This window comes from Ips typographus, linkage group LG14 (assembly GCF_016097725.1).
Source record: "Ips typographus isolate SLU linkage group LG14, UJ_Ityp_2.0, whole genome shotgun sequence".
NCBI classification, from domain to species: Eukaryota; Metazoa; Arthropoda; class Insecta; order Coleoptera; family Curculionidae; genus Ips; species Ips typographus.
This window is the reverse complement of record NC_138435.1, coordinates 6,477,549-6,504,391: the sequence shown is the minus strand read 5'-3', so window position 1 is coordinate 6,504,391 and position 26,843 is coordinate 6,477,549. Positions and strand designations below refer to the sequence as shown.

At 33.9% G+C, this 26,843-nt stretch overlaps 1 protein-coding gene and 1 long non-coding RNA gene across 9 annotated transcripts in view; both read left to right on the top strand.

Annotated features, from left to right (window-relative positions):
• LOC145737826 (uncharacterized) overlaps positions 1-26,843 on the top strand; it is a 297,082-nt gene that overhangs the window by 118,876 nt on the left and 151,363 nt on the right. The window lies entirely within an intron of this gene.
• On the top strand, positions 9,523-22,456 carry LOC145737746 (protein 60A-like). The gene is made up of 2 exons (XM_081992573.1): positions 9,523-10,966; positions 21,311-22,456. The coding sequence occupies exon 2, from the start codon at positions 21,317-21,319 to the stop codon at positions 22,454-22,456; it is 1,140 nt and encodes a 379-aa protein (XP_081848699.1). The 5' UTR covers positions 9,523-10,966; positions 21,311-21,316.

Sequence of the window (26,843 nt, the reverse complement as noted above, 5' to 3'; positions counted from 1 at the left end):
GACAATGTTTTGTCTTGCAGAACTTGGACTGCAAATACAAGGTGGCCAAATGAAATAATATCGCTTCAGTCAAAAATGTTATGTGATAAACTCAAAATGATGAAATGAAAAGTCAACATGGGCAGCATTTGCGTAAATTGCAGCACTGTTCGTAGTTTATGATTGAATTGTTTAATTGGTTGAAAAAGCTGCTTTTGCTATGCTTTCTCTTGACTTTGATTTTTAAATCCGTAGGTGCGGAGGATACAAAAATAAATTATGTAAAACGTCAGCTAAACTGTGAAGTTTGACTTCTACTACATCTCAACTCCCAAAAACCAAAATTATCTGCTATTCAATCGATGACCGTATATCACACCATATAAATTTATCGAAGTTGTATTTTTGTCAAAGCGGTTCAGAGCCTTCAATACGCTTTTTAAACTGATGCTAAAAAACCTTCTAAATGCTCTTGAAGTGGTCTAAAAAGATTTCAAAAGCTTCCAAAACAGTTTAGAAGCTCCAAAACAGCATCTAGAAGCTTCCAAATGCTCCTGAAGCAGCATAGCATCAAAATATTTCAAAACCGTCTGAACGGGATTGTGGCCAAATGCCACGGGTATTTTCTCTTATTTGCACAGAAATGACTAATGGACTGTATTTTCTATCAAACGAAATTTTATTACTACTTGTCTTATCTTCTTAACCCTAGTCTGACAAGAAAACATGCCCTCAACATGACATTTTTTCTCGCAGTCCAAAAAACCGAATCATAATTAGGTTAGGTCCACTTCTCTTCGCTTCTGCTCATCAGAATAAAATGTTTGGCCGCTAACCCGGTATTTCTTACATGAACGACCATACCGCCGGCCTTGAAAGTTCCTACTTTCAAAGCATGCCATAATTATCAATTTATCGCTCGAATACATGCTATAAACTAGGATAACATGTGACGATACAGTATTAAACTAAACGTAACATTTACAAAATCTTAAAAGAATAAACTTAATTTTGAAGGAACTTCAATAACGAACCGAACACAAGCTTCTTAAACACGAAGATTTTATGCACGGCGCACTCACTTACACTGACGTCTCGATTGGCAATAAACATAGCTTCTGCGTAGCACGTCGGGTAATTCCAGATAAGGTTCTAACGCTGACTACTCGTACCAATCCGTCCTGACCAGGATGGAGCTCCACAACTCGGCCCAGTCTCCAATTTAAGGGTGGAGTACCTTCATCTCGTAGAACGACCATGGAACCAGGCTTTAAGTTTTCGGATGTGTGCTGCCATTTGGCCCGCTGTTGAAGCTGGGATAAATATTCGGTCGACCAGCGAACCCAAAACTGTTGCTGCATCTTTTGAAGGAGATGATACTGATTCAAGCGATTTGAAAGCTGCTCTGACACGTCTCGTTGTGGAAATGTGTTTAAGGCGTCCCCAATGAGGAAATGGCCAGGGGTTAAAGGAAGTAAATCGTGAGGATCAGAGGACAATGGTGTCAAGGGACGAGAGTTTAAAATCGCCTCTATCTGAGTAAACAGTGTACTCATCTCTTCAAAAGTTAAATTAACATTTCCTACTACACGTGTTATGTGATGCTTTGCTGACTTAATAGCGGACTCCCATAAACCACCATGATGTGGGCTTCTGGGAGGAATGTGCTTCCACTCAATATAGGATTCCAAACAAAATTTGTTAAAATCTTTATTTTTATTTAAACTAGCAACAAATTCAGCAATTTTCATGAGTTCATTTTGAGCTCCGACAAAGTTGGTGGCATTGTCGGAGTATAACCGTTTACATAAACCGCGACGTGAAATGAATCGTTTCAAGCAATTAAGGAATGAAGAAGTGCTTAGATCATTTGCAAGTTCAATATGCACTGCCTTGGTTGTAAAACAAATAAAGAGGCACATATACCCTTTTACTAGTGATCGATTTCGCAGCTTTCCATCTTTTAAATTGAAAGGCCCTGCAAAATCTACCCCGGAAATCAAAAAAGGTCTTTGAGCAATAACACGATCCATTGGCAGATTGCCCATTTTTTGATAGCAAAGATGAGGTTTAACCCTAAAGCAGGTAACACATTTGCTCAAGATACTCTTAACGGCACTTCTACCATTGATAGGCCAGTACTGCCTGCGCAAAGCCGCTAGCACTGCTTGAGGACCAGCATGAAGTCTTTTATGATGTTGGTCCATTATGATTAAATTAGTTAAAAGATGCTTCTGTGGTAAAATTATTGGAAAGCGAGCACTATATGGTTCGTTAGAATGCTTGATGCGGCCTCCTACCCGCAATATATTATCATTATCCAAAAAAGGATCTAACGACCTGATTGAACTTCGATTAGGGATGTTATTTGAATTTTTCAGAGCAAGAATTTCGGCTGAAAAAACATCGTTTTGCATTAATTTAATTAATCTAATTAAAGCTGTGTCATATTCCTGAACTGAAACTGTTTCAAAACATCGGTTAGCTCGATTGACTCGCAGATTGTGCACAAACCTTAAGCACCAACTAAACACGTAAACTAATTTATGCAACGAAGAGTATTTATCAAAAATAGAAGTCTCAGGTTTATGGCTAATCAAGCTAACTTTATTAACATTTCTCTCTTCAGGAATAGAGTCTACCTTTAGTCTAGTTTCAGTCGGCCAATCCTGATCATCACTACGGAGCCATGCGGGACCTGTCCACCATAAATGGTGCTCGCGCAAAAACTCTGGCTCAACTCCCCTAGAAATTAGGTCAGCAGGATTGTCCTCTGACGCTACATGACTCCACCTACATTTTGTAGTCAAGGTCTGAATTTCAGACACCCTATTAGCTACAAATAACTTCCATCTACTTGGCTCATCAGAAAGCCACGACAAAACGATAGTGGAGTCACACCATAAAAAAACTTTATTTACGTTAATGTCCAAAGTAGATAGTATTTTTGAAGATAAACGAGCCAGCAAAAGAGCCCCACACAGTTCCAATCTAGGAATACTAATACTCTTGAGGGGTGCTACGCGAGATTTGGCACATATGAGCTGTACCTTTACATCTCCAGAGCTATCTACAGATCGTAAGTAAAGGCAAGCTCCATAAGCATTTTCACTGGCGTCGCAAAACCCGTGTAAATCAAACGATGTAGCCTTCGATATGGTAATCTGACGAGGAGTCACAACTGAATTCAAGGACTCTATATTACTATAAAACCTAGTCCAAGTGGAAAATAAGTCTATAGGAAGGGACTCATCCCATCCAAGTTTTAATTGCCAAAGCTTCTGAAGTAAAATCTTTGCCTTTATTGTTACCGGGCCTACAAGACCTAGCGGATCAAAAATTTGAGACACTACTGACAAAATAAATCGTTTAGTAACTGAGGAATGAGGTTCTGACCTCAAATTTATAACATATTGTAATCTATCGGATCTAGCCTGCCAGTAAACACCTAAAGTCTTTTTCGTATCACCATCTGTAAATAAATAACCTGAGCTGTCTAAATTTCCTAATGACAAAGATTTCAGTACACTATCTTGATTTGATGACCACTTCCTAAGTGGAAAACCGTATTTGTTCAACTCAATTGCCAAAGCACTTCCGACTTCAACGGCCTCAGATGCTGTCTCGACACTCAAAATTAGGTCGTCTACATAAAAACACTTTGATATAACTTTACTCAATTTTGGCATTGTAACATTTAAATCTTGCGCTATTTGCTCAAGACATCTAGTGGCCAAAAATGACGCGGAAGATGTGCCGTAAGTAACGGTGTTGAGCCTATAATGATCTAGCTCCGAAAGTATTCTTTGCAAGTCGCGTTGTTGGGGAATAATATTAATTTGGCGGTACATTTTGGCTATATCTGCCGTAATCACCACATCATATTGTCGAAACCGCACTAATATGCTAAATAAGTCATCCTGTACGCAGGGTCCTACTTTAAGCACGTCGTTTAAGGATAAACCACTAGATGTTTTCGCACTACCATCGAAAACAACACGCATTTTTGTTGTTGTACTACTCGAGTTAAATACACAATGATGTGGTAAATAAAAAACATTGTCGGCCTTTAAATTTGATGGTTCTATTTTAGACATGTGACCTAACTCTATGTACTCATTCATAAATGAGATGTACATTTCCCTCATTTTGGAATTCTTTGAAAGTCTTTTTTCAAGAGAACAAAATCTGTTAGTTGCGTTTTCAAGGGAATCTCCCAAATTACCTACATTGCCTTTAATAGGTAAGGATACACAAAACCTACCTGACACTTCGCGTGATAATGTGCTAGTAAACCATGTTTCGCAGTCAATTTCTTCCTTGGATAAATGTTTTTTGGTGTCTAATTCTTCAATTGTCCAAAATTTTTCTAACTGATTTTGTACAGTTTCATTTAAAACATGACAAGATGCTACTATTGACAAAGGTTCATGACTATTTTCAAAAATGTTACCAGAAACAATCCACCCCAGTACACTTTTTTGCAAGATAGGCTTGTTTTTTCCCAATTTAATTTGCCCCACACACAACAAATCAAAAAACAGACCGGCACCTATCAACAAATCAACTTGTGATGACACATTAAAATTGGGATCAGCCAACTGTAAATTTGAGGGAATTTCCAACTCAGATGTACTAAAGGTTCTAATTGGAAGCCTTGCAGTGATATTATCCAAAATAAGAAATGATAAATTGGCTTGAAAATCGTTATGACAAGATTTAACAACAGAATTTAAGCGATAATTGATGGTAGCTCTCATTTGTGTTATTCCAGCAATTGGAATGTTGACTGCCTGTTGATGTAACTTAAGCCTCTTAGCTAATTCAGATGAAATAAAGTTCAACTGCGAACCACTATCTAGTAATGCTCGACACTTAACAAATAAACCATTGTTATTCTTAATGTAAATGATAGCAGTTGACAATAAAATTTGGCTCAAATTTTCTGAAGTTTTAAGTGAAGTTGCCACTACTGAACTGGCACCAGGACACTCTATCTCTTCAGAGCAGGAGTGAGCACCTTCTACAACATTTTCTGTACTATAATTTCCTTGATTAGAGCTGCCCCTACCCTGGGTCACATTTTGAGCTACATCAAGATCTCTATGTAACAATGAATTGTGGCGCTTACCACATTTCCTGCAACCACTTGACCTACAATCTTTTGACATATGACTAGATCTCAAACAATTAAAACAAAGTTTTTTGTCTCTTACTTCAACTGATCTTTCTGGAATAGAAAGTGCCAACAATTTATTACACTTGTAAACAAAATGCGAGCCCTGACAAATTTCACATTTAATATTACCTCGAATATTACTATCAGAAACATAGTTACAAATCCTACTATTACCTGTTTCATGTTTAAAACGCAATTTTGTTACTTGACATTCCTTTGCATTACCTTCAACTGTTTCAAGAATCAAACATCTGCTACTAAGAAACTGGGTAAAATCATTCAATGTTGGTTGGCCATTAAAGGCTGAAATGGTTTTTTCCTCCCATACTCTTTTAGATTCATTGTCTATTTTTCTACTTATCAAAAAAATGAGAATTCGATCCCAATAGTCTACTGGTTCTCCTAAAGCTCTAAGAGCTCTAACATGTTTTTCAAGAGCATCATTAATGCTTCTTAGCTGACTAACAGATTCCTTACTCATTGAAGGCATGTCCACAAGTGATTTGATATGCTTATGGATTGTTAATGGTTTGTTTTCAAACCTCTCCTTTAAAATTTCCAATGCAACTGAGTAGTTACTTCGAGAAATCTCTAAACCTTCTAAAACTTTATATGCTTTCCCTTCTAAACAGCTTAGTAAATAATAGAACTTTTGTATTTCATCTAAATTTACATTGTTATGTACCAGTGTTTGAAACGTTTCTGAAAATTGACACCATTTTTCAAAATCACCATTAAATTTTGGCAGGTCTAAGCTAGGAAGTCTAGCACCAACCATAAAGGAACCATTATTGACAGCTTCAGGTGGACCCAAAGCAGTGTTATTTGGCATTGATTGACTATTAAAACTTGCTATCAAACCTTTAGCTGAAGACAACAATGTGTAGAATTGCCTTTCAAATATACATTGCTCATCTACACTAACCTTGGTTTCCTCGGTACTCATAACCTGAATTTCTAATTGCACTTCTTCAAACCTTTCTAACCACTTTTCAAATTTTGCAGTACGAACCTGTAATTCATTTATTTGATTGCCATTTAATGTGTTCATATTTGAAAGGAACTCAGAAAATCGCTCTAGTTGTTGCTGTAACTGGTTTTTTTGCAATACTAGTCTATCTAACTCAACATTAGTTGTGGCTACACCAGCGGAACTATCAGTTTTAGCTGGTTTTCTACTCATCTTGAACTAAGAACACTACTAATCGAAACAATGTGTATATGCTTGGATCCCTATTATTAAACCAGCAAACCTAATTAAAAAAGGTGAGTTTAACATAAAGTTAAACTGCTTGGCTAACAAACCACAGCTGACTAAAAACCAGGTCTACTCAGAAAGCTACGATATGGCAAATAGGACATAAAACTAAAGGAATGGGGACTTACCATTTGCATCTGCCACTATTCACTTTCTTCACTAAATTTAGACTAAATTTTGTTGTCTACTTGGCGAAGACTACTTCCATTCGGCTCGATGGAACATGAACGGGATTGTGGCCAAATGCCACGGGTATTTTCTCTTATTTGCACAGAAATGACTAATGGACTGTATTTTCTATCAAACGAAATTTTATTACTACTTGTCTTATCTTCTTAACCCTAGTCTAACAAGAAAACATGCCCTCAACATGACATTTTTTCTCGCAGTTCAAAGCCGAATCATAATTAGGTTAGGTCCACTTCTCTTCGCTTCTGCTCATCAGAATAAAATGTTTGGCCGCTAACCCGGTATTTCTTACATGAACGACCAGTCAGGTTCTTCGTTGTCAGTATGAACAAACATTGAAGCTTTGTCTATATTCTCATTTTCCTGTTCTCGTGACGTCGAAGGTCGTTGTAATATTGATTCCTGTCTTGTTTCTCTCTCTAATTCTCTATTAAATTCTTCCATATATTCTTTTAGAGAAAACTCTTGATCTTCTTTTGTATGCAACTCAGTGCGTGACAGTGCATCAGCATTTGTATTTGATGTCCCTTTTTTATAAAGGATTTTATAATCATACTCTTCGAGTTTGATTCGCCACCGTAATAATTTAGAACTAGGATCCTTAAGTGAAAATAGCCACTGTAAAGGCTTATGATCAGTAATAATGTAAAATTTTTGACCAAACAAATATGGACGAAAGTATTTTGTTGCCCATACAAGACAAAGGCATTCCTTCTCAATTGTGGAATAATTCCTTTCAGAATCATTAAATGAACGCGACGCGTATCATGCTCAATTTTTGCTCCTTTCTTTAGACACTTTGTGAGAGGTTTCGTAATTTTTGCAAAATTATTTATAAACCTTCTATAGTAACCTAACAATCCGAGAAAGCCTTTAATTTGTTTCGTATTAGTTGGAATAGGATATTTCTTTATGGCTGAGATTTTGTCCGGGTTTGGTTTGACACCGTCAGGGGTGACGATATGTCCCAAATAAGCAACTTCGCGGCGCAAAAATTCGCTTTTGTCCAGTTGTACTTTAAAATTGGACTCACGTAGCCGTTTGAAGACTAATTTCAAGTTTGTTATATGCTCTTGTAAAGAAGTAGAAAAAATGATTATATCATCTAAATATACTAAGCATTTTTCATTTTGAATACCTCTCAAAATTGAGTCCATGACTCGTTGAAAAGTCGCCGGTGCGTTCTTTAAACCAAATGGCATTCTTAGGTATTCAAAGTGTCCACTTTCGGTACTAAAGGCTGTTTTGGGAATAACTTCTTCTTTCATTTCGATTTGATGAAATCCTGAAGCCAGATCCAATGTCGTGAAATATTGACATTTACCTAATTTATCCAACAGATCTGTAATATTAGATAAGGGAAATTTGTCATCTATTGTTTTCTCATTCAACTTCCGGTAATCTATCACTACACGCCATTTTTGTTTACCGGAAGCGTCCATCTTTTTAGGTACTACCCAGATAGGACTTGACCACGGACTATTTGATGGTCTGATTATATTTTGATCAAGCATTTTGGCTATTTGACTTTCTACTTCCTTTTTGTGTATGAAAGGGTACCTATAAGATTTTGTATAGATTGGAACTTCATCTGTTGTTCTAATTTGATGTTTTATTTTGGTTGTAAAGGTGAGTGGTGTATTTTCTTGGTAAAATACGTCCGAAAATTCTTTACACAATTTTAAAATTTCTTCTTTTTCTTCTTCATTTAGGTGATTTAATCTTAATTGGTTAAAATCTAGTCTTTGTTTTGGAGAGTCGTCAAAATTATTAAGGTCTATGTTTTGAATTTCTCTGTGATTAAATTTTTCTACGGAAAGGGGTTCAGAAAAATCGAAAGTTACAGGCGAACATGAGTTATTTAAGATAGTAGTTAATGCATATCCCTCTTTTGCTATTGTTAAACATTCGGGTATCTCACAATTATGAATTTTTTGATGTGGGATAATTATTTCACCTTTAGTGATATCAGTTTTCACTCTTATCACTTGTTCAGTGCGAGGTGAGATGGTTATGCAATTTAATACTGATTCTGTTTTGTAAAACATAAGTTTTATCTTTGCATACGGTGTAATTAAATATCCGCTGTTAAAGTCGATGTTTGCTTGTAGTAACTTGAGATTATCTAGCCCGATGAGGCCGTCGAACACGTTGTGGAACTTGAATAAGTAGAATTTAAGATTTTGCTTATTAGGAAGTTTAAAAATGCTAGATGCTGGAATTAAAGCACTGTAGCGATGTGCTGACTTTTGAAACACTGTACTAACAATGAACGGATCATCAATTATGCAGTTATTGTAGTACTTTTCAGCTAAATTAGGATTAATAAAAGATTTTGTGGAACCAGAATCGATTAGAAGTTTGATGTTAAATTCAGGCAATGAAATATAAGATAGTTCACTAGTATTGGTAGAGTTTAAAGATATGACTAAGTTTCACTAGTATTGGTAGAGTTTAAAGATATGACTAAGTTTGATTGTCCTTTTGAGGCGTCATCGAAAAATTTATATTTTTCTCTTGCGAAACTGAGTCACACTCATTGTCAAAAGTAGGGTTTTCTGGTGTCTCTTGTGAATATGAATACTCAGCGTATTCTGGGTTATATTCGTAGTAATTTGTCATATTATTTATATTTGCATATTCGGGGTCAACGCACGCTTCTGGCAATGCATATTGATCAAATTGATCGTAATTTGAATTGGACTGCGTTTCAGCGCTGTACAATTCTTCAACAACGTACTTAGGTTGATTATTTTGGAAATTTTCTTGAAAGTTTTGTGAATTTCCTTGAAAATTAGGCCTTGGAAAACGATTATATTGAGACAAAGGTCCTTTTGGGCCTGAAGTGCATACACTCATCGGTTGTGGTGCTGGAAGTGATTTGTTTTGATTGGGCTTAAATACGTTTGATTGATTTGGCCTTCCAAAAACTTGAGAGTTTGTTGGAAACCGTTGCGGCATTCTATTGAAATTTGGTCTTACATTGATGGGTTGCGAAGGAAATCTGTTGAAGTTACTCCTAGGCATAAATAAATTATGCGGTGTCTGTGCATTGAATGATGCAAAATTTTGTTGCGGTTGTGCAACAAATGGCATTCTGAATTGCTGATTAAAATGATTAGCTTGGGGTTTAGAATTTGTTTTCATAACCTGCGTGGATTGGTGTGGTAATCGGTTAGACATATTTTGGAAATAATGATTATTATATTCCTGCGTAACGTACTGAAGGGCTTCAGCTAAAGATCTGGGTTTCATACAACGAATCGTTGTCCCTATAGGTTCCTTTAACCCTGATAAGAAAGTTTTTAAAGCTAAATCGTTATATAGTGATTTCTTTAGCATTTTTCCACCATCGCTAGATTCGTGGCAATCTATATAAGAACATAGTAAGTTTAATAAGTGTAGAACTCTGTCATAAAATTGGTTTGGATTTTCATTTTGATTTTGTCTTAACATAACTAGATCCCTATTTAAGCAAGCTTCATCCCTTTGATCAGCGAAATTTCGGTGAAGAATAGATTTTAAGTCCTCCCAAGTGGATATATTTTGAATGTTTACAACAATTTTTCCGATCAAACTGTTTAACAGAAAAGTATTTTGAAAATCCACTGGATTTGATACATTATAGAAATTATCAATTAAACTTCGGAAGGTTGTCAAATACCTGTTTAAGTCCTTCCAAAATTTCATGAAAATCCATTCATTAATAACAAAGTTATGACAAATTAAAATTCAAAAATCCTCTAAGCTAACGGTCACAAAAGAACACCCTGCATCAACTGTTGCCATAGAAATGGTGTTACTATTTACTCGTTTATTATTAATTATTACTTGATTATGTATGATTATGATTAATTTCTAAAAAAAAAAAAAAAAAAATTAAAAAAAAATCAAAAAAAAAAAAAGAAAAAATTTTGGTCAGAGCTATTTGAAAGCACTATAGATCCAGTGGCGTAGTAATTTTTTCAATAAAAAAATCGCTAATAAAAATTCTCCATTTTCTATCAAGAAAAAGTATCGTAATATGACCTGAAAACTGAAATAAATATTTAAAATTTTCTCCCGTAACAGACATTTCATTCCTAATTATTTCAAAAAAAAAAATCATTGAAATCGGTTAATAACCTAAAATTTTATAGGGGTGTTTCCATTCTAAATGGGTCACACTGTATAAAACTGGGACCAGTTTTTCTGGGGCGGTAATCGACAGTAGTGCGACCAGCTGAACCAAGAGGTCGAGATGTCGACCCTCCTCGAGGAAAGAAGATCAAGTTAAGTAGTCCATTCTCCAGAATTGTTTCAACAAGAAAGTGACCAAGCCGGCCGCCAGAAAATGCTAAGTCCTTAGCGTATGAATTTATGTAAGTACAATTGTTGAATTGTTAATTTTTAGTGTGCTTATGACCGTATTGTACAGACCCATTTATGTATATTATACCAGGTGTCCAAGAGCACCCTGAACATAGGAGATTAACATGGAAAAATGGTTTTGATTTTTTTTGCGCCTGTACGGTTCATTTAATGGAAAAACGCTTTAGATAAAAGTTGTAGAGCACCTTTTCGGCTATCAACTTGTAATTTTTTCAATACCGTAGATTTGACCGTTAAGACGAAAAACGGATCTAAAATTCGGAAATTTTAAATCTCGCGCCAAGCGGTCGTTAAGGAAAGTTTACATCCGGTCGTGCTACCAACCTTTCAAAATCATAACAAATCGTTGTCAGTCATTCTGTAATCAAAACAATGCAATTTAGTGACCTATGTGACTGATAGTTTTATTGTATCCTTCTGTTCTGTAGTGTTATCAACACACCATAATGTTTAAGTGGTTTTACATTTTATGATGTTAATAAAAAGGCATTTTTTATAACTGATTGTCAATGTTTTTTCCCATCTCTACAGGGTAAGGTAAGTATTGATATTTAATTAGCTCCATTAGTTAACTTGAACATCACTCACCTACAAGGATAATTGTAAAATGTCTACTAATCAAAAATAGTTTATTTGCAAGTAATGTGTAACTCGAGTTCACATTTGATTAGTAAAGGTATGTCCTGTGAAATGGTGTATTGAATTAGAAGCAAATTGTTTCTCTTTAGAGACTTTCAATCACTACATTTCACCTACCTTTGCTAATTTGGAACTCCACTATTATCCAAACAAACATTAGGTTAGTAAGACAAAGTTGTTTTTAGCATAGCTTGTATGGTGACAGGTTCACCCACTCACACTCAATCTGTGGAACAATCACTGTTTATGTGGTAAGACCAGTTTTCTTTGCCACCTATTGTACCTAAGCTTTTCACTTGAAGAAAATGTATACTGTACCTTGAACTGTGAATAAATAATTAATACAAACGTTCAGTGTACAGGGTGCTGCATTTTCGATGGTTTTACGGGGTACAGAGAAAACGGTAATAGATAGAAAAAAAGTAGCATACGTGTTCTGATCTCTTTTTCTGAGCTGAGATGACTGGAGAAGAGTGGGCTGCGCAAACTTCTTTTGTTTCAAAGATATGGGGGGCTTTTGAAAATTGGTCATTTTGAAACCTCCTCTGTATTTCATTTGCTATTAAAGTTATCAAAAAAGGAAAAACGGTTTCCGGTAGAACTTTTGACGTAGAATCCAATGGCGTAGTCAGTTTTTTTATATTACGTTTAGTTTCTGACATATGACAGTAAGTTATATTTTTTTTAATGGAACACCCTATATATTTTTAGTTCATTTAATTCTGTTGATTTTTACTTTTTCAACGGTGTATTAAAACATATAAGTTTGTAAACGTTAATCTTGATAATTAGAAAAATAGCGTTTCCTTAACAAAAACGTGCTAAATAATATGTATAAAATACCCACAGTCGAAACAAAATTTGGCTATGTTCATATTAACATGTTACATGTCGTTTATAAACAGTTTTTTCAACTTCTACCTTAAAAATCTCGTTAAAAATAGTAGAAAATAGAAATGGCCACTTTTCTTATTAAAGTGACGATAGAACTGTTTGTAACTTAGATTTTTACTAAGATTTATTAAAAATATTTAATTTTCTGATGTGTTAGTTTATATGATTTCCGATTTTGTTTGGTATTTTAGATATTGGCCTTTTTTTAGCTTAGCAAAGGTCCTTTTTTTTAAATAACAGGATTAACCTCTACAAACTTATATGTTGTAATACACCGTTGAAAAGGTAAAAATAAACAGAATTAAATGAACTAAAAATATATAGGGTGTTCCATTTAAAAAAATATAACTTAGTGTCATATGTCAGAAACTAAACGTAATATAAAAAAACTGACTACGGCATTGGATTCTACGTCAAAAGTTCTACCGGAAACCGTTTTTCCTTTTTTGATAACTTTAATAGCAAATGAAATACAGAGGAGGTTTCAAAATGACCAATTTTCAGAAGCCCCCCGTATCTTTGAAACAAAAGAAGTTTGCGCAGCCCACTCTTCGCCAGTCATCTCAGCTCGGAAAAAGAGATCGGAACACGTATGCTACTTTTTTTCTATCTATTACCGTTTTCTCTGTACCCCGTAAAACCATCGAAAATGCAGCACCCTGTACAAAGTTTTATTTGGAACAATTGAGTGTGTGGAAAAAAGAACACAATTATAATGTTAATACCTAAACCTAGAATAGAACAGCTCATGTAGATAGCTCAATTGAAAAGTTGGTTTTTCGACAATACCTACCCATATACAAAAAGTTTTGTCAACTGACTGATAATTTGACTGTGTAAGTCCATATTCTCTTCTTAGCAGGGGTTTCTCAGAGGTTTTATAGCCAGTTTAAGATTATTCACATTTCACAGGCACATCAAATTTTGAGATTTAAGTCAGATATCAACACTGAATCATTTTAAGTTTTAGTTGCAACACTGGTGAAGACCCTCGCTGATGATAGTCCATGAAGTTAAGCACATTGAAACTAAATCACACCACTTTTGAAGGAAGTATTTGGCTCCTTTGTTGTTGTCCCTGTACAGTAGGAAACTTATCTTCAAAGATCTTCATTGTCCACTGTTTTCATCACTTTAAATTGTTTGGTAGTGTTATGAAGAGGCTTGAGATAGGTGATTCGGTCATCCTCATTAAATATTTGCAAGCAAAACCAGTGTTTTCTTTAAGAATTTTGCTACAAAGTAAATAAGTTTAATAGAGACATTGAATGAGGTTATGAATGCAACTTACCAGATTTTTGGGCTGTGGCTACTGATAAAGTGTTTTTATCACGATTTATTTGTATTTTCTTCGCAGTATGTGGGTAGTAACTCAAAATTATTACTAAATAAACGTGTTTTGAATGTTTTGATTACAGAATGACTGACAGCGATTTGTTATGATTTTGAAAGGTTGGTAGCACGGCTGGATATAAACTTTCCTTAACGACCGCTTGGCGGGAGACTTAAAATTTCCGAATTTTAGATCCGTTTTTTGTCTTAATGGTCAAATCTACGGTATTGAAAAAATTACGAGTTGATAGCCGAAAATGTGCTCTACAACTTTTATCTAAAGCGTTTTTTCCGTTAATTGAACCGTACAGGCGCAAAAAATTCAAAACCATTTTCCCATGTTAATCTCCTATGTCCAGGGTGCTCTTGGACACCTGGTATATTATTACATATTTGGATTCCAACGCTCAACATATTTGTGTACTCTGTCAAAACCGTAATTCATTTTGCAATGAAACTTTGGGTTATTGTAAATAAAGGATCGTTTTATTAAACTGAGGGTGCGTAATGACTCATTTGTATACAGGGTCGTCAAAAAAATATCATAAATTGGTTCTAAAAAAAATGAAAAATTTCAAGTTTTTTAAATAGAAACCCACATTTTTCATGACGGAATCATTTTGAGTATTAAAAATTACTATACGTTTCAATTTACTTGCCTATACCTAAATCCAACCCATTTCGTTTTATTTGAGAATAAACATTGTGTTTGAGGGATTGACGGATTTAATAAATAGTCAACCTAAATACAAAAATTTAAACATGAGTTGCGGAAAAGATGTAAGTATTTGAAACAATTTAATTATTTTATAATTTCTTCACATCACAACTGTATTAAACCAAATCCTTATTAGATAGCAGAAGCTTGACTTTTAATAAATCATTTTTAGAAACAATACTGCTTTACAAGAGATCAAACAAAATTTATTATAGCTGCTTATGAACTAAGCCCAATCTTATATGATGTTAAACACATGGACTATAAGAATAAAGGAAAAAGGCTCCGCATTTTACAAGACATAACAAAACAGTTTAATAGCAAATTTAAAGCCACAAACCTTGAAGATATGAGCAAAAAGATCAATGGTCTAAGAACTCAATATGCCAATGAAAAAAATAAAGTAAAAAAGAGTATGGTTAGCGGAGCAGTAACAGAGGAAATATATAAACCCACTCTTTGGTGCTATTCGTTGCTGTCCTTCCTTGATGAGAGCAACCCTGTAAGGGAAAGTCAGTCCAGTTTAATAATAGAGAACCTTGAAAGTCAGAATTCCGATTCAAACTTTGAAATTATATTTGATGGAGATATCCAAAATCTGAATGAAACACCAGCACAAGAAGCAGTACTTGTCAACTTAGACTCTCCCTTGGCTTCACCTACCACACCATCTAGAGACTCTCTACTAGTCAATCTGGTGAAATGAGGCAAACCAGAAAATCCAAGGCAGGGAAGACTTTATCTGAGTCAACAAAGATTTTGGAGAAAGCCACAAGGGCTTTAGAATTATTGAATGTTCCACAAACCACATCACCAGCTGAAGTGACACTGCTAGATGCCTTCACTTTGTAAGTAAAAAATAAATTACAAATGGAGGTAGTACTCACCTCCTTTTGAATTTTTATACCTCCACTGTGTGAATATGGACTTTAAGAAAAAACATAATGAAATTAATTTACAAGGCTCAAGGAGAAGAAGATTGAATCTAAAGAATAAATATTCGCATTTTATTTTTAATTATTACTTGGTTTAAGACTACTACTTGGTTTTAATATACGTTTAATTACCTGTTAAACTGAAAGAAAACATGTAATGCTAATTTGAATAAATAAATTTATAAATGTACATGCTTACAGTGTACTACACTAAAGGCCAGATAAGATAAGCAATAGCTTTTGCTAATGATGAGTTTCTAAGTACTCCTCCATCTGATACTCTTCCATTTACTCCTACCTCAATGTACGTAAAATTGTACTTAGCATATACTAAAGCCAGAAGGACAATGCTGTGTGATCCCTTATAATTATAATACATTGACCCTTCATTTCTAGGGGCCTGAAAAACAATGTGTTTTCCATACCTAACACATTTGGAATATCCCATTTATCTTCAAACTCCTTCGCAATATTGAGCCAATCAGCAGGTGTATTGGGCATCTAAAGAAACAAATAGAGTGAAAAATCAAATAAGCCTTTTATACAGGGTGTCTAAAAAGTCTGGAATATTGCAAATATCTCGAAAACTGCTGATTTTATTTTTCTCAAAATTTGCGTCTTGTTATAGTAAATAACAGCGCATGACGTGAGGGTGAAATGAGGTTCGCAAGTATACAGGGTCAGTCACAAAGTATACCAACTTTCTTAATTCAAACCTAACACACTGTATATTACTTCAGATTTTAAGAGTACTTATAAAGGCCAATTCAACGATATACGATTTTTATTTTTTTTTTGATTTTTTTTTTGTACCTGCCTATAACAATGATAGGTGTAACAATGACAGCTAACGTCAATATAATGTTATATTAATTGGCAAATTTTCCTATTACTTAAAATGGTGTTTTTGAGTGAGAAGGAAAAGACTGACATCTTAAGTATCCTTCTCACTCAAAAACACCATTTTAAGTAATAGGAAAATTTGCCAATTAATTTAACATTATATTGACGTTAGCTGTCATTGTTACACCTATCATTGTTATAGGCAGGTACAAAAAAAAAAAAATCAAAAAAAAAAAATCAAAAAAAAATAAAAAAAAATAAAAAAAAATAAAAATCGTATATCGTTGAATTGGCCTTTATAAGTACTCTTAAAATCTGAAGTAATATACAGTGTGTTAGGTTTGAATTAAGAAAGTTGGTATACTTTGTGACTGACCCTGTATACTTGCGAACCTCATTTCACCCTCACGTCATGCGCTGTTATTTACTTTAACAAGACGCAAATTTTGAGAAAAATAAAATCAGCAGTTTTCGAGATATTTGCAATATTCCAGACTTTTTGGACACCCTGTATATGATTTGAAATTACTTACCTTCAAATACTCATCCTTTAATAGGGAATAAATTGCTCTCGTTCAATTTGACCTTTCCTTCCTTCCTTTTTTGGAAAGTCGCTTTATGAATAAGTTTCTCAAACTTATTTGAATCAAATGCCCGGTGTAAAGCCCGCATTACTCATTACAAATTAACTTTATATTTCATTTATTTGTAAGAGTAACTATAGACTTATATCGTAGTAAATGTTTAAAAACAGACATTTTTTCAAAGTTATATTCAATTATGAGTTTCATTTTAAATAATAACGTTATGTCAGTTATTGAAAAAAACGTAGTGCCTTGCGAAATTGTTTGTTTCACTTCGATATTTTAATAAACAAAAAAGTTGTGAAGAGTTTTCAAAAAAGGCGAAATTCGAAAAACGCCTTCTAGCGCCGCAAACTGACAAGATATCTAATTTTTTCAAAAATTGAATATAAATTTTTAAAATTTATTTAAACTTTTAATTCTAATTTTCGCAGATTTTCAGATATATTTGTCAAAATTAGAAAATAGGTTACGTTGTAAGTCTACATCGTTTAACGTACCTAACAGTTGTCAGAATGTACGAAGTGATGTTTTTCTGACGGTAATGTTTCCTTTAACCACCGCGGACTTTTTTGTGGTTTAGAGGAAAAAAGTTGCAATGACAAAGTTCAATTAATTATTTGAATTAAATTCTATCAACAATAAAAACATAATTTTTATTATTTCCTTAAAATTGCAAGATCAAACCATACCATATGATACATCACCGTAATCAGAAAAAAAAGCACTAATTAAAAAAATCCAATAATATGCTCATAAGAAAAATTAAAATTGATGATGATAACCAAAAACCGAAACGTCGGATCTAAAGTATGATATTGCCATGTTGTAATGGAAAAGATTGAAATGGTAAAGTATCATATTTTTTTGTTAGTTTCAATAAATCAATAAAAAATAAAAACAAATTTTGAGACGTTCGTTTTTTTCATAAGTTATATCCCGAGACGTTCAAGTCTTTTGCAAAATTTTGTTTGGAAAATGATTGAGAGTAAATAATTCGACGATTTCCAAAGAATTATTTAGTAGAAACTATTTGCCTAAAAGAAACATTTTGCAAAAAAAGTACCAATGCACATTTTACGTGACATCATAGAAACGGGGAATTTTCGTCCAATCAGAACAATTTACTACTGACAAAAGTGTTGTTGACATCGATAAAATCCCAGTTTTTTATCAGCGTTGTTATGGAAATATGAGGTCTTTGTTTGATAACCGTCACCACATACTTACAAAAATTAATAAAAATAAGTTGAGATAATAGACAGTTTTTGAAAACGCACAGACAAACGATCGGTAACCATATACGTTAACATAAACGATATTTGACAAATTTCAAAATAGTTTTCGTTTTTTAGATCGATCACCGCTACCGCGTTACGAAACGAATGCCCTGGTAAGCAGGGTTAAAAACAAATAACAAAACAACCGTAAACTTTTTACTACTAACTATTTAAAATTTGTATTTAAACAAATTGGTCCAAATAGTTAATGAAAATATTGTTTTGTTTCAATCTTCAATTTTTATTATTGAAAGCTTTAAATCCCAGTGGAAATGAGATTAGGGCTGAATTGTATGCCGTCTTTGATTTAGAAAACTTATTTGACGAAGAATGTAAAAGGTATATTCGCTTTAAACAAGGTGATATTCCATCTCTCCTCATCAAAGTACAGCCCAAGAAGGATTCTGCATTCTCTTAAGGAGACTTGCATACCCAAACAGACTGATTTGAAACGCTTGTTTGGCAGATGTTTGGCTTTAACAAAAATAATTGATTTAGTAGTAAACCACACATAATAACTTTAGACATTTATTATAAAACTTAAGAAACCTGCAATAACTTAATCTGGAAGCTCATTTGGATGCATCTACATAGGGATTGTTTGCTACAATTTCCACTGAATGTAACTCTGCACCTTTTCGGACTGTTTAAGACGGTAGTCTTAAAAGAAGTGTGTCCAGCCATATTAAAAGTGTTTATTTATAAATTAAAAAACATATTTTGAATAAATTTTAAATATTAACAATTGGCCGCTGAAATTGACAGTCGAGCCAAGTCGTTTCCGTAACTGATTTGACTATCGTCCATAACGTACCGGGTAACGACGGATCAGAACAGATGAATCAGACTAATCTGACAATGACAAAACTTCCTTTTTAATACCAATTCACCAAATAACAATTCTACAAATAAAATTGCAATGAAATAGGGATTATTAATTTAAGGGACAATTAATCTTTGAAATACACTTTAGTGGCCAAATACTCGTAGTTATTAGCAACTTTATTAGCAGATGGAAATACCGACCTTTATAGTAATATAATATAATTATCATTTAGAGTAATATAACGGTTTTTCCAAAACCTCTTTATAGGGGCTATTGAAAATAGTACAGTAAAAAAGAAGAAAGATAAATAGAAGAAGTACAATAAAACGTCTAGCCATTTATGGAACCCAATACCTGGTCAAGTCCAGGTACTTTTTATTACCGGGACGTGCCGGTACTAGAATATAAAATCACTTGGAAGGCGTCTGAAGTCTGAACTATCTTAGTCTACGTGAAATATTGGAAGAGTAAAGTGACTTCTATCTAGTTAGTGTTTAAAACGTGTTTGTCTTTTTCCATACTATTGACTCGCCTGGTAAGTTTTTCCAACTTTTTCGCAAGCACATGAGTGCAAAAAGTTAGCACTGGTGCGGAAAAAAGTATTTTCCGCACTCATTTTTTAATTCAAGTTCAATGCAACATTCTACCAAATAGGCGTCATGTGACTTACCTACGCCGTCAGTGATGTTATGAATTTATCATAGTTAATTAACTTGTTCGTGAAACTCATCCATCCTGGCAAATTTTAAGAGAATTCTATTAAACATTTATTTTTCTACAAACATTCAATAATGATGCATTTTTCGAACGAAAAGTTACCCTTTACTGATGAGTTTGCACAATGCATGCCATTATTGGAAATGTCAGTGTCACCAGTTTGGTGTCAGTATTCAATTGTGCATAGTTTTGATCCTGTTTTTGAGAATCTACGCAGTAAGTTTAGTGGTATTAAAATATTTAGCATTGTTTGTAGAAAAAATATTGTATGTATTACGCGCACAATAGGACTTTAATGCGCTCGAATGATTGCTGCGCTCCGCTTCGCGTCGCGCGGCAAACTTCATTTTCAGCGCATTAAAAGCATATTTATTGCGCTTAATACATAAATAACTATTTCGTTTGCTGTCCAGGGAAACGACTACTATGCATGCCATTATTGAATGTTTGTAGAAAAAATTATTTTCAATATGTACCAAAAGTAAATCCTAAAAGTAAAAAAAGTATCAAACTTGCATTTTTTAAAAGGAATATTGAGTATTTTACTTTATTTTAAAAAAAATAAGCGATAATTTTATTAAGGTTTAAATATGTCTAAACTCTAGAGTTTCTCAGATATTCGTTATTTTCTAGAACAAATTTTAAAGTTTAATCACCAAACGCCTGTATGATTTTTCACTAACGAAAATTGGCTTGGAGTCTGTTAAAAGATCAAGTTTTATGATTCAGGAGTGATAAATTGTCTAGCTCATACAGGATGTCTCACATTTTTTATTCAATAATGCAAATTTTTAAACTGTAATAACTCGACAAAATCAAATGAAACACCTCTTATCTTATGGTTACAGTAGATCCAAAATTTAAATATCTATCGAAAATTATTAAGGTCCCCTATAGCTAACTGTGCGTGTTTTCTTGAAAAATCGATATTTCTCGAATTTCAACTGATTTTTGGTGCCGTCGTAAAATCGCCCTTGTTATTTTCGAAATGCATAATTCACCTAATTTACATAATTACCATTAGAAGTAATAATATCAAGATTTGTCCAAAGACGTAAAATCATGATGTATTTAAATAAAAAATATTGTATGAATTACGAGCAAAAATAATATCACTTTACTTAAGTACTTAAAAAAACAGCAGGTTAATATTTATAAGATTTATTATTATATATATATTAACTGTCATTTCAATTTAAAATAATAAGGTTAGGTAAATTTTTGAGAAAAAGGTAGACATTTCAAAATAGGCGAAATTTTAAAAACGCCCTCTAGCGCCGCGAACTGACAAGATATCGAAATACGGTTTTTGCCATTAATCTTTTCTCAAAAATCGACCTCTGGACATGTACCTATACTAGTTTTTTTTTTTATCTAGCCGGGAAATGGGGTTTTCTTGTCAGATCAATCTAAATCCGGACACCCTGTATATAACGTATACTTATTAATTTCAATCTTTGAAAATCAATATTTAAAAACTTATTATATGTATTTTATTTTTGAGCGTTATATGACAAATATTTACTTCAATAGTAATTTAAAAGTAAAATTTTTTTTTCATTGCAGATTACGATGAAAAACTCATTAGCAATATGGATTGTTTTAATGATGGCAATTCGGCAAAGTACCAGCCATACACAGCGAGTATGCACACTCGCCTCTTTATTTACTGGGAAACATGACAACTTTGAAAAAGAGTTGATAAATGACAGCGATCCATCGGCCCAAGCCGGGAAAAAACATGTAAAGTACAGCATCAAGATCATGATGGATTTGATCAAAATTCTTAATGAGCAATCAGGAGAAACGTCCACAAGGCCAAAACGTGGCTTATATCCATTAACAAATGAACTAAGAGAAGACTCGATCCTCAAAGCTGAAATGAGTGACGATATTATATCAATGTCCTGCATCAACAGAAAGGCTGATATAGTGGGAAAAAAACAAAAACTCATATTTTCAATGAAGGAAATATCTGACAATTTTGAAGTGATTGGGGCTGAGTTGAATTTATACCAGAAAAAAGTACCTACATCGACTTCTTACTTGTTGAAAGTGTTTCAAAGACCACGGAACCCAAAAGAGGGCAACAAAATGAAGAAAGTATCTCAGAAAAACATTTCTGCAGATTTCACTGGCTGGATTTCAATTGATGTGTCGCAAGTCTTCAAGGGTTGGCTCAAAAACCAGAGTAACAACCAAACGCTCTACATAACAACCCAGAGGGATGGAGAGAACTTACATCCAGCTACTACGGGCATAGTTTTTCAAAACCAAGAGCACGAACCGTTTTTACTAGCTTTCCTTCAATCAAACGAAGCAGCAAACATCAGGATTCCTAGATACTTACTAGCACCAAAAACAAAAGACCTTCTCACCGATAATAATAAAACTTCTGAAAACAAATGCATGTTACGGCCCATGGAAGTTTCATTCAAAGATTTAGGATGGCACAAATGGGTGATTGCTCCAGACAAGTTTACTACGGGATACTGCGAAGGTAGCTGCGATTTTCCTTTGAAGTCCCCTACTCAAGCTACCAATCATGCGATAATTCAGAGTATGATGGCTCTGAAATATCCGGATCAATTCCCTAAACCGTCGTGTGCCCCTTATGAAACTTCCAGCTTATCTGTATTGTTTAATGTGGACAGTAATACAATCTTGAAAACGTATAGTAAGATGATTGTGAAAAGTTGTAGTTGTCAGTGATGTGTGTGTGTTATTTTAATAAATTGTTTTACTGTTTCTGTGTGAGACATTATAATGCATTTTTTTTGTAATATGTGAGCTTGTGTTTAATAATGTTATTTCGATAATAAAGGGTGTCAGGTCTGACAGTTATGACAGTTAATTTGACCGGTAAAAGCAGATTTCTGATCAATTTTACTATTTCATCAAGAATCCTTTTATGCCAGAACAACGCTTGCAAATTGTGTACCTAAATATATTTTGAAAAATGTATTTATCCACGACCGGTATATTATGAAGGTTTAATACGTCTGTTTGGCGTGGATTAAAGACCTTCTAATACATGATAGTGTATTAAAGGCCTTCTAATACACTGTCGTGTATTAAACTCATAACAGTAGGTACGCTTATTTGCAATGACAGTATCTATTTTTTTCCTCCTGTGCTCACTCATCCGCTTTCACATTTCTATAATTGACCAGTTTAGGCTATAGTCGGTATCACAATAAATACCACCCAGTAGGTACTTTATTTGGAATTATTATTCATTCAGTTATTCAACATTAACATTTATGTCAAAAACAAATTTATTTTGGTCAGCAGTTTTCGAATCCATGTGGAGTTTCTGAAGAACTGGAAAGGCCAACAACTTTGCGGTCTTTAGGTAATACAATTATATAGTATATAATAATATATAATAATTATTGTATTAATACTTGATTTTTCCAGCAATTGCCATTTTGCTGCACAATGAGTTTTCAATATCTTTCCGCTACCGTACTCGACTTTCAATTTCCGTGGCGATTGAGAGTGTGATATCGCTTCCAGCATTGACCAATAATGTTGCCGAAAAGCGTCTCATTCCATGTCCGGTAAAACTTTCTAGATCAGGAAGTCCAAGAAACGAAACCACTTTTGAAAAAGCTTTCGAAATTGTGTTTACGCTTATAGGTTATGTAGTACATTTTTTATCCACATATCTCAAGAAGAACCTCCCATTGACTGAAAAGGCTTCTTCAATAATCGTCGTACAGCTTCTTGAAATGTTTGTTTTCGTATTCGGAATGCGCACATGGAAGTAAGTTCCTTTGTCTTGGACTTGGCTGATATCCAAAAAGGTTAATTCGTTGCATCGACAAGCACCTGCGACTCCCATGATCGTTGCAACCTGTAAAAGGTTAAAAATAAAACATTTCATATGCAAATTGAAATATTAACATCGTGAACTTCCTACCTTAACTTGTAAAATTCCTGATCCAGTGCTTTTCTCAGTTCTCAATTCTTCAATTTGCTCTCTCTTCAGTATCTCTGCCCTCTTTGGTTTGTAATTTCTTGATGAGGATTTTAAATATGAAGTAAGTTTACCATACTTCAAAATATCAATACTTCTATGTACTTTTAATATAGATTTTAACATCGAATATTTTGTCCACATTGAAGCAGCAGCAAACCGTTTCTTCACATTAAAAAATAGGATAATAGAACCTCTTCTGTAATTGCTCCTTCTGCGATACCCCTTTTTTTCCCCAGTTGTTGAATTCCACCAATTCCTTCTCGTATACACTTTTACTTTTCGCTAGTAGCAGACATGAAGTTGCTTCTTGAGCTTCTTGCTGGATTTCAGCAGGAATAAGGAGATTCTCACTCATTTTTTGATGATTCCGATTTTGTAAACTGTTTCGGTCGCTTGTTGACAAGTAAACAAACACTTATTATAGAACATCGACATAATCGTCTATACGAGCAAGTTATTCATATAAAAATGGTTCTTTTTTATACGAAGGCGTAGAAGGGCCACAGACGTAATTTTTCTTAAATTCCGACTTTAAACTCTGAAGTTAGTTAAATTATGACTTTGAACTCAAACTGGCATTATTAATGTCAATTTAGACAAGTAAAATATTGAACAACACACTAGTATGTTATAATCTATAATTCACTATTGATTTATGGATTATAACTTACGTTCATATTTAAAGTAGTATTCTATATATTTATTGCTATTACAAGCAGAATTCACATTGATATTAAAAGTAAAGGAAACCGCTAACGATTTATTCTATTTTGAAGTCATTGTACAATTTGTTATTGGAAGACGCCGCCGCTTTATAACCTTGTATTTTTGCAATTTATATTATGTTATGCATCTTTTAGGTATCCTTCTGCCATGGTCGAGAACTTCTATCCTTCGTGACGTTTCAATGTAGTCATGTTAGTCCCTGCATTAGCCAAAAGAGTCGCCGAAGACCTTTTCAGGCAGTGACCGTTGTAGAACGCTGGTTCCTCCAATTTCAAAAACATTACAATTCTTCAAGATATCTTCGACAACGTATTTATTTCCACACACCGGCTGGTACACCTCCCATTTTTATAAAAAAACAAAAAAGGGGATGGAACTAGTAGGTATTCTTTGGTCTCAATAACATGTATTTTTTACATAAATTGATCGGGTTGATTGGAAATACCTCAAATATGCTGAAACGTGAAAATATTTCTCTTTGTGTTGAATATTTTCTTTTTTCAAATTAACCAATTCATCGTGTTCAGGCTGAAGAGTTGAAATAAGTGTGTGTGCGTGTAGTAAAATTGGCCAATTGCCAGACTTATGCAAATGGATTTAAAAGCGTCGTGACAGTTGATAGTGTAGACAGTTGACAGAACCTTAACCTAAGAGACAGAGACAGAACGTTGCGAAGGTTTATTGAGATGCATAAAAAATATGTAATCTAATATGTAAAATTCTTTTTCTTAATTTTCCATGCTAAATATTGTTACGATTTTCCCGTGGGTTTACACAAGTCCATTTAACAACAAGAAATAAATTTATTTACACTTCAAAACACTCTGTACAATAATTAATTCAGCTACAAAAAACACTACTACAATTCCACAATTATTCTACTATTTAAACTTTACCGCGTTTCCAAATCCACTACTCTTCACCGTCGAAACTTCACCGCTTCTTTTATATTCGGTAAACCACGTTCTAGAACTACTACAAAATGCTTCGCGCTTTGCGTCGAACATCGAAGATGCTTCTTGGTGCATCGCTTTCTAACGGTGGCCTACTTTAACACGCGCCCGGCCAGATATTGCGGCGCATCGAATCCATCCCGAATCGAGTGCGCGTTCAGTAAGTATCGAGCATAGTAGGCCCAAACCGTAACAATATACTTCCTATGCTTATATTCATCTAATCTGTTTCATTTGAAGTGGTACCAGCGAATTATCTATACAGGGTGTCCCACGACGAAAGACATCGATTGATATTGGAAAAAGTATAAACGGGAGAGTTTTGAAAATTTGGCAGGATACTAATGTGGGCATGCCCAATCCAACTAAAATATTTTCAAGATGGTTGGACTTCCGTTTATACCGGAAGTCGATCACAACTTTCTTATTTTAAATAGAACACCCTATATATTATTACATATTTGGATTCCTCACAAAATTCTGACCAACTTTTGTATAGAATGCCCTATGCCTATCTCTAGCCGTTTTCGAAATATTTGATGTTTTTCCAAAAAAGTGACAGTTGCAACGCTCAACATATTTTTGTACTATGTTAAAACCGTATTTCATTTTGCAATTAAACTTTGGGTTATTGTAAATAAAGGATCGTTTTATTAAACTGAGGGTGCGTAATGACTCATTTGTATACAGGGTCGTCAAAAAAAAATCATAAACTTGCCACTAAAAAAAATGAAAAATCTCAAGTTTTTTAAATAGAATTAGACCCACATTTTTTACGACGGAATCATTTTGAGCATTAAAAATTACTATAAGTTTGAATTTACTTGCCTATACCTAAATCCAACCCATTTCGTTTTATTTGAGAATAAACATTTTTTATTATAAAAATTCCAGATTTCTTGAAAATTTCTCTCTCTAATTAAGTGTGGATTTATGTCTATTGAACATTCCATTTTTAGTGAATTTGGCCTTGTCGCTCCAAATAATATTATTCAAAAACAATTCATCTCCATAGTGACTAGTCAGCAAAAACTCACTAAAAACAATTCTCTTCGGAAAGTCAACCTCTTTTAAGTGTTGCACTAATTTAAATGAAAAAGGGTGAAATTTATGTTTTTTCAGGATCCTCTGAATTGAGCTTTTGGATATGCCTGATTCTGTGGAAACTTGTCTTATTGACAAAGTTGGATTTGCAACAAAATAGCCCAAAATTGCAATTTCTACATTTGTATTATTAAGGATTGGTTTTGTTTTAATAGCTTTTATCTTCACATATCCCGTATTCTTAAAATGTTCAATTATTTGCTTGACAGCTTTTGGTGATGGCTTTGGTTTTTCTGGATAACGAGCGGCAAATACCTCACATGTTCTACTCACAACTTTACCACATTCTCCGTAAATAATAAACAGATTTAAGTAATCTTGGTTTGAATAA